Source organism: Ursus arctos, unplaced genomic scaffold (genome assembly GCF_023065955.2).
Source record: "Ursus arctos isolate Adak ecotype North America unplaced genomic scaffold, UrsArc2.0 scaffold_16, whole genome shotgun sequence".
In the NCBI taxonomy this organism is placed as follows: domain Eukaryota; kingdom Metazoa; phylum Chordata; class Mammalia; order Carnivora; family Ursidae; genus Ursus; species Ursus arctos.
Window position 1 is genome coordinate 464316 of NW_026622830.1, and position 8971 is coordinate 473286.

Genomic DNA, 8971 nt, shown 5'->3' on the forward strand with positions numbered 1-8971 from the left:
CAACATGGCGCTGGGGAAGCCCGGGTTGGCCCTTTCGGAGATCTCAAGCGTCTTTGCCGCTGCCTAGGAGTGCTATGGCTAGCGCACCGTACAGACCGCTTGAGATCCCTTGAGGCCTGACCCCTTGACTTTGGGATTAGCTTCTCCCATCAGTTTTTTAAGTCCTTCCTCTTTATGGAGATTTTCTTTTTTTTTAATTGTATGGGGGTAACGCAGAAAAAGGCGTGTCCGCGATTCGTCCTCTTGCCCTGCAGGCGCCGCTGCCCCGACTTGGCTGGAGGCATCTCGGGCCGCGCGCGGGCACCGGGGCTCGTGCACGCGCAGCTGGCACAGCGTGACCTCGCCCGCCGGGCAGCGCTCCTGTGCCGCGGGCACCGCCCGGTTCTTTATCTGCTTTTCACGCTGCCAGGGGAGCCAGGTGGAGCCCTCCACTTCACAGATGAGGAGGCTGTGGCTAGAGTAATTTGTCCGAGCTCACGCGGCTAGGTGAGGGGCTTCCATCAAACGCTGGAACAAGAGTTTGCCGGGCTTCTCAAAGGAGAGGTGTGTAACCACTGGCCAACCCGGTTTCGCTAAAATAAGTCCCCAAACTTCCCTTCTTTGGCTTCTAATTGCCCCTGGAAGTAAACCCTTAAATGGTATTCAAACCCTTCAGGATCTGGCCCTTCTGGACTGCACTCCCCCTTTCCAGCCAAGCCACGCTGCATGCACTGGTCCCTCTGCATGGAAGCCCCTTCCTTAACCTGGATCGCTCCCCCTCCTGGATCAGCTCAAAGCTCACCTCGCCACAGGTGTTCCTGGCACCTAAGGTCACCTTAGGTACCTGCCTCTGGCTTGCACTGGCCCAGGTGCATCGTGGTGGTGTCTGCTCTGGCCCCGTCAGTTACACGTCTGCCCCACTTAGCTTCTTCGAGATTTTCCGGTTTCCTGCTCAGCCCACCCCGGCTAGCCCGGGTCCCCACTTCATGGCAGATGGTAAAGAAGTGACTGCACTACAGGTGGTGCTCAGCAGAGGGCTTGTCTCTCATTCTGTATTACACCCTTGAGCCAGGAGCAATGCCCAGCCCAGGTGTGGCTCAAGGGGATGCCAAGCAAGTGAATGGTCCGTGCCGGTGTGTCTGTAGCCCCACAGGGAGTCTGTTGTCCTTTCCTGCAGAAGCCAGGAAGGTGGAGGTGGGGAGGGGACCCTAAAGAGCCCAGCATCACACTCCTGGTCGGGTCTAGCTGCTCAGACCTGTTTTACAATTTTTCAGGGCTAGTGTTCTTTCACAGCTGGGGGTGACTTGTCCAAACACAGACCCACCCTGTACCCTAGGCCAGGTTAAGGGCACCTCCTGGGGTCCCACAGCCCGTGTTCCCACCATCCTTCTGAGGGGATCAAAACACCCATCACACAGTGTCGCCATAAACTGGGTCTACATTCTCTTTAGGAGCTGGGAGCAGACTGGTGTTTGCGGGAGAAACTGAAGGAAGGAAGGGAAAGGCCCCAGTGAGGGAGAGCACCGGTTCCCTATGTTCTGTCTCACCCTCCCTCAGACACCAGGTCGGGATCCCCAGGCAGGGCCAGCTTTACTGGTTTCGGGTGTGGGGAGGGTAAGGACCTGAGGCCCTGAGGGTGTACAAATGCACCAACACGCTTGCCAGCAGCTGCAGGGGCAAGGACTACAGCCTCCAGGGCAACTGGAAGTCCTCTGGTTCCAGCGGACTGCAGTGAGTCGCCTCCACATTCTTGAGGTGTTTGCGTGCCAGGAACAGCGCGAGCTGCCGGCGCCGCCGCGGGCTCAGGCCCTGGCCCACTAGCCAGGGGAAGGACAGCCCATGAGGCCCCCAGGCCTCCTCATCCTCCTGCTCATCCTCGCAGCGCGCGCGGTAGGAGCGCAGCAGTGCCAGACACCAGTCATCGTCCACGCGGTAGCGCGCATAGAAGGCGGCCTCCTGCGCCAGGCTGCCCGCGCGTAGCCAGCGCGTCACGACCGCGAGGCCTTCCCGCGCCATCACGACGGGGGTAGCGGTGCTGCAGCAGACGCAGAAGCAATTCGTTGCCGCGGTTGCCCTCCACATCGCCGGACGGCAGGGGGCGCAGGTGGCCCGAGGTGCTGACCACGTCGTCCTGCGTGCGCCGCAGCAGCAGCACCGGTCCTGGGTAGCGGCACAGCTGCTCGGCCACATTGAGGTTGAAGTGCTCGCGCACGGTGCGCACCACGAGCCCCTTCCAGCTATGGGGCATGACCTTCAGGGCCAGCGGCACGAGGTCGTCGAAGGTGGCGTCGAGCACCAGTGCACCCAGCTCCGGGTATGTCATGGTGGCCCAGGTGGCCGTGAAGCCACCGATGGACCAGCCATAGACGACCACGTGCGTGGGCGGGAAGTGCAGGCGGTGCAGCGCGTACTTGACCACCACGTCCACCGCGTTGGCGTCATGCTGAGGGAATGGCACGCCCGTGCTGCCCCCGAAGCCCGGGTGGTTCCAGCCCAGCACGGAGTAGCCAGCCTCCAGCGGTGCTGACAGGCAGCCCATCTCATAGAAGCCGGCGTTGCCTTCGCAGCAGATGACAAGACGCAGGCCGCGGCTTTGGCTGCCTGGGTGCTGGCGGCGATCCATGAACATGGTGTCGATCTCATTGCCGTCACAGGCCACCAGCTTGGCGCGCCGGCCGCGGGTAGCGTTCCACGAGGCGCTCTTGGCCCTGCTGCAGCAGCGGCAGTAGCGCGCGCGTCATCAGGAACATGGAGCCAGGGTACACGAGCCAGCGGCCCAGCGAGTGGGCCAGTGCGTAGCTGGCCAGCTGGCCTGGCAGCTCGCGGATCTGCTGCAGGAGGCACTGCGCCTGACTGCGCGCCCCGCGCAGCGGTCGCCCCGGCTTGTCCCCGCCCAGTGCTGCGCCCTGCAGCAGCCACACGCCTGCTGCGGCCGCCGCGCACGTGAGTGCGCGATGACCGCTGCCGCCCCCGCCAACGGCGCGCACGTCATCCCAGCGGAAGTCCACAGGCCAACTGCGGAAGTTGTAGGTGTAGTTGGCGGTCAGGTAGATCTTGAACACGTGCACCAGCGCCTTCACGAAGCAGACGACACACATGGGCGTCGAGGCTACGGGGCGCTCCGCGCTAGCCCTAACGCGCCCAGTCGCCAGGCCGGGGTCGCGGTGGGAGGCCCAGGCCCAGCCCCGGCCCCGCAGGCGGCTGCAGGGGTGAGCGCCGCGCAGAGCTGTCTCGGGACATGCCTCTTCAGGGCTTGGCCCTAATGGCCTTTGTGACCTGGGCCTTCCAGCGTCTAGAGGAGGCGGCATGCGCCTGGCGGGGGCTGGCTTTGTGAGTCATTGTTGCTGGGCGTGGTGGACCACTCTGTGATGGGCGCACAAAGGGTTCCCAGGCGTGGTGGACCTCTAGTTCTGCCCCGCCCCCAGAACTCAGCCTTGGGACCCGGTGGCAGCCACACCCTCCCCAGACCTTCCTCTGCCTGCACCCTCCCTGGGGCCCTACTTCACCTGCCTTCCATCACACCTTGAGCAGCATCCAACGCCCCCCACCCCCCTTAACTGAGGGTGGACAGACAGGTTGGAAAATCTACTGCCTTAACCTCTTCCTGGTCAGAAGCCGGGGTCTCACTGGGAAAAACGCAGGGCTTCCCATGGCCTGAACTAAGCTTGCTGTGGGTCGCTTTCCCTCTGTGTGAGGTACCCACATGAGTGGGAAAGGGAGCCAGGGGCAGGAAGAAGCAGCTCTGGGGATCAGGCTGTGTGACACTTTGCAAAGACATGGGAGCCTCCTGAAGAAGGCTGGGGGTAGCAGTTCCTGCCCAGGCCCAGGCTACGTGGCTGTGCGCCCAGACCTCCCAGTGCAAGGTGGAGCAGCCCAGAAAATCCAATGTGCTTTATCACTCTAGGGAAGAAACTGAGTCTGGCCCATGGGCTGCTGTTGGAGCAGGGAGGCACTGCGTGCTCATGACCTTGTCCCCCCCCACACACACACCTTCCTTCCCAGGAAAGGGGGTGAGCTTGGGCTGGAAACCCCCCACCTGTTCTGGATCCTCTTTCCACTGGTGCCAGCAAAGGCAGTGACCTCCAGGTAGGTCCTGCCTGGCCAGTGTTCCTCATTTTCAGCCCCTAGCCAAGCCCTCCTCCCCACTCCTCACTCAAACCACCCCGCAAGCTGTACCTTCCTCTTTTATGGAGGGCTTTGGTAGGTTCCCCTTTTTCTCCTGTACTGGAGAGGGCCAGTCCACCTGAGGGCAAAGGGGGCAGGGTTATAGCCAGGGAAGAGCCAGGCTCTGAGGGCTCATTCAACAGTTGCCTGGAACTGAAACAGGGAATCTAGCAAACCCAGCCAGACCCTTGGAGCCCAGGAGCCAGACCTGCCTCAGAGACCCAGAGCATTCTGGGAAGGGGGCTCCAGGCTCCTGCAAGCCTTCTCTGCTCTCCTGCTCTGTGTATCTGGGTCCACTGCCAGCCCAGTCAGCCCTCACCAGGTTTGGGAAGCAGAGCAGGAGACTGTTGGGGTCCTTAGGGGTTGGGAAGCAGGAGGGGTCAATTGAGTGAGTGAGTGAATTGGGAGAGCTGAATATCCCTCCCACCAGGGTCTCCAGATAAAATACAGAATACCTACTTAAATTTGAATTTCAGATAAACAATAAATACTTTTTGAGTATAAGTGTCTCCTAGATATTCCATGGGTTATACTTACATTAAAAAATTGCTTATCTGAAATTCAACTCCAACTGGATATCCTGTTTTTAGGTTTGTTTGTTATTTTTTTTGCTAAACCTGGCAACTCTACCCCTGCCACCCCTCCCCCCAGCCAGCTGAGATCCAGATTTTCCTGATTATCCAGCTCATATCCCAGGTTGGGCTGCTCTTCTCCATGGTCAGGTCCTAAGGATCAAGAGGGCATCTCAGGGTCCAGTGGTGCACCTGGACGAGGGTCTCCTCTTGTTCCCTCTGCCCTGCAACCACCTCACCTCTTCCTTGGGTCCTGGGTGACACCAGGGGTGGTGGGGAGACTGCCTCAGGAGGGAGCCCACAGGGTACCACACCTGGGGTCAAGGGATGGGCATACCTGTTGCCCATGGGGATTAGTGGTCCTGGTACTCCTGAAATGTGCCCCCTGGTCCTGTGGTTAGCAGTGGCTGTGGAGAACTTGGGGGAGAGTGGGAACATTTACTCTCCCAGGAACCTCTTTCGTAAACTCAGTAGCTGCTTACCCTAGCTGGGGGTGGGGTGTGCAGATCCAGAGGCTCCAGACTCATTTTGTGAGACCATAGGAGTGACCCCCAGCAGCAGAGCAGAGGGCCTAGTTATGTCCTCAGCCTGAATCCAGGCAAACACAGGGGTCTCCTGGAAGATTGTCCTCAAAGTATGTTAGACATGCCATGTTTTGTTTTGATTCCACAGGGGAAAATGGGGCTTGGAGGAGCCCATTCTCCTGGGGACAGTCTCTCAGCTTGGTGAGCTCTGAGACTTGTATTTGGAAATAGACTTTCCTTCAGTCAGGCCCACCTACCCTTGGCTCCCCTAGAAGAGCAAGAAGCTTGGAGGAGGAGGTGGCTGTGGTGGAGGGGAGCAGAGGCCAGCTTCAGAGAAGCAAAGATCAGCAGGTTGGAGCTGCTGGCCCCTGGGGGCCCTTACCCTGTGTCTGGCCTAGCTCCTGACACCCCCAGCCCTGCCCCCCAGCCCATGAGAGCCCAAGTGCCCCCGAACCACCAGCCCTGTTGAGACAGGAAAGCATGTGACAGGAAGGGAGACCTCCTCCTGCTGTCCTCTCTCCAGAAGAGCCCCCCCCCCCTTACTGGACCAGCTGCGGCAGCAGTGACCTCTTGTGCCCCCCCCTCCATCTGCTCAGGGAAGGTGGGGCTATGATCCCAATTATCAGGTCTCAGTTTGAGGAGGCAACCCCCCTCACCCCCCAGTGTCTGCCAGGCAGACATCTGAGCATACACCCCACCCCCACAGAGCCTGCTGGGCTCTGTGACCTCTGGCCTTCACCCCACAGGGTTTCCACCCTCCCCCACTGAGGCAATGCTCCCTCCTGGCCAGTTCTGCTCAGCGTCCCTGGAGGCCCTGATTTATGCTACAGGAGCGGACAGAGCCAACCTTGGAGAAGGAATGGAGGGAGAGAGAAAAAACCAGTCCCAGAGGCTGGAGGGGTGGGGGCTGGGATCAGAGCCCCTGGCAGAGGGTATCCAGCCAGGCGGCAGCCGTGAGCTGACCACAGCAGCCAGCAGCCCGGGGCTCTGGGAGCAGAGCCCGGGCCTTGGGAAAACTGAAGCCACCCTGGCGGGATAGGGAGCTGAGTCTGCACAAACGCCTCTGCTCAGGAAATGGGGTGCAGGGAAGGTGGGGGGTGGCTCAGAGCCTGAGGACAGGAGGGGACGCTTCCTGGCGGATGCAGGGTCAGAGAAGGGGCGGAAATGGCCAAGACAGCTGCTGAACATCTGGAGTCACAGAGAATTACCCAGAGCCCTCAAGGACGGTGGGGTTGGTGGGGAGCAGTACACACCCACGCCCTCTCCTTCCTGCCTCCCAGCAGGGCCAGTCTCTCAGTCTCTCCTCGACTGTACCCCCCCACCATCAGAGTAAAGTCTGGGTTGGGGTCAGGAGCCCAGCCGGCTGGTCTGATGGGGCCAGGTTCCCTGGAGCTCAGCCCCCCTGGGTGTTGCCCAGTCTGTACCATTTCTACAGACTCCAGTGTGTGGACAGTGCTTCCTGGCATCACGCAGGCCATGGCCCTGCGCCTGGGACATCCTTGGGGCTCCGTACATGAACTTGAAAGGGTTGCTGTACACTTTGGGCCCAGTGTCACTCCTGGCTGAGAGTCCCGCAGAGCAGGGCTGTATCCTTTCTACCATGCACTAACACCGTGTACAGGGGTTGACGTAACGTGGGTGCTTCATTACTGTTGTGTTACTCAATGTAAACGAGGCTCGCTGCAACCGGCGAGACAGGATATAAAACAGTTCACTGTGCCCTCTCGTCCAGAGATACTAACCTGGATGTGTCTTTGCACACCTTTCTCTATTTGCCTACAAACGTGCACAACCTACAGACGGGGCTAGGGTGGGAAGGTGGGGCTGTGCTTTTCCAAGAATGGATATGGTGTGTACATTATGGGGCAGCTCTGTCTTCTCCGGGGCATCACTGCAGGGCAGGAGCTGGCAGGTGGCCCATTCCTCCAGGTGCGTGGGCACTAAGGCCCCGGTATACCTCCTCTGTGTTGGATATGTGGGCTTCCAGACCTTTCCCCTCTGCAGTGCTGGCTGCCGTAAGCACCTTTGTCCAAGGACCCTGGCCTCTAGGTGCTTTCCCTACACAGTGATTCTGAAGAGTGCCTGCCTGAAGGGAAGGGAGCGTGTGTTCTCACGGCAGGGAGATCCCACCAGGATGCTTCTCCAAAATCTTGTGCTAGCCTGTGAGTCTGCTGAAGAAGTTTCTCTGAGGGAATGCAAGTCAGCTCCGTGCTTCTAGATTTATCGGGATGTGCGCATAAGCGTCATGAATGTCGGTAGATCCTGACCCGCGGACCAGGCCTGCACCAGAAGCCATTCCGTCAGTCGGGTGATCCAGTCCCGCATTTTGCTTTTCGCTGCCCCTCCGAGACCCCTCACCTGTGGGACCCCGGCGCCCGCTGCCTCCGGAGTGGCCGGATAGAAACTACGGCCTGGATCTCACACAGCCGGCCGTGGCTCTGGGGGAGGGGAGATGAAGCGGGCCGGGCTCGATGGGATGAACGGAAAAGACGGGGGACCCTCCGCCTGAGAGGCGAGGCTCGGGCTTTCAGCAGGCGCCGCACTTTGCCTCGCCAGCGTGGGACCCCGAAAACGAGCAGTGGGGCGGGAAGAGGGCCTCCGAGCCCGGAGGGTCCGAGCCGGTCACCCAGCTGGTTAGCCCCGGCCGCCGAGTCGGAGCCCGCGTTTCCCGGGACGAGCCTCTGAGGCGACTCGGACTTCCCCAGGGGGCCGAGGTCCCCTTTCCGGGCTCCTCCGGGTCGCGGCCCCGTGGACATTTTTCACGAGGCGGTGAGGCCGCGCGGAAGGTGGGAGGTGTCAGCCGCGAGCACAGCGGCCGCTGGAGAACGGAGGGGTGAGCCGGAGTCCCTGCCCAAGCGCTCCGTCACCCTCCTCCCGCCGCGCCCGGGGCGCGAGGCTCCGCTCCGAGGGGGCTGCGGCGCGTCGTGGCGTCCCCGCAGAGCTCTCCCCTGCGTCCCGGGTCGCCGGCGGTCACCCCCACGGGAGGACTCGCGGCGCGGTGGGGTGCGGGCTGGGGCCTGGGGAGCCCAGCCCTCCTCCGCCCGGGGCGGGGAGATGGCCTGGGGCGCGAGTGGAAACGGTGGGCGAGGTCGCTGGCCCCCAAGAGTCGCGGTCCCAAGTGAGGAGCCCAGGGAGCAGGACGACGCTGGCGGGAGGCCCCTCGGTCGGCCTTCTTGGGGCGCAGGTCTCCCACTTGCCTGGGTGGGCGGGCTGAAAGCTGGCTTCTGCTTAGGCGCCAGGTCCTGAGCGGGACGTTTTCCTGACCCTACATCAGAGGAGAACCCGCCCTGCGGCCATGCTCAGGTCCCTGGAGACCTTGGCACCCCAGTGGGGGAGGAGTGAAGCCTGGAGGTTGGGTGAGGGGAAGCCAGCCCAGAGGGGTGCAGGACCCTGCAAGGCCACCGTGGCCTTGGGAGAAGGAAGACCACCAGGAGCACAGGTCTCTGGCCAGAGTGCCCTCTGTCTTGTGGCACTCGGCTGGGGGAGGGGCTGTTCTTGGGCCACACCGTCAGCACCTCCAGAGCTTGCCTGAGCAGAGGATCTAGGTTACAGCCCTCTGGGCTCCTTCTAAGTCTCTTGTGCAGATTAAAAACGGCAACTGTCCCGGAGCTGACCCCAGGGGACCCTGAAAGTTTCCTCTTCCCTCCCACCCCCCTTGCTCAAGGCACTCTCTGTTCTCAGCGTCTGCTGAACTCTGGGAGGCTGCTCTGAGGCTCTCACTCGCCCACCCCT

At 61.4% G+C, this 8971-nt stretch overlaps 1 protein-coding gene across 1 annotated transcript; it reads right to left on the bottom strand.

The window, feature by feature from the left end:
• Positions 1 to 1662: 1662 nt before the first annotated feature.
• On the bottom strand, positions 1663 to 3077 carry ABHD16B (abhydrolase domain containing 16B). Its single transcript, XM_044385938.2, is given in 3 exon segments — positions 1663 to 2004; positions 2006 to 2659; positions 2661 to 3077. Coding segments are annotated over 3 exon segments (1413 nt in total).
• Between the last annotated feature and the right edge of the window lie 5894 nt (positions 3078 to 8971).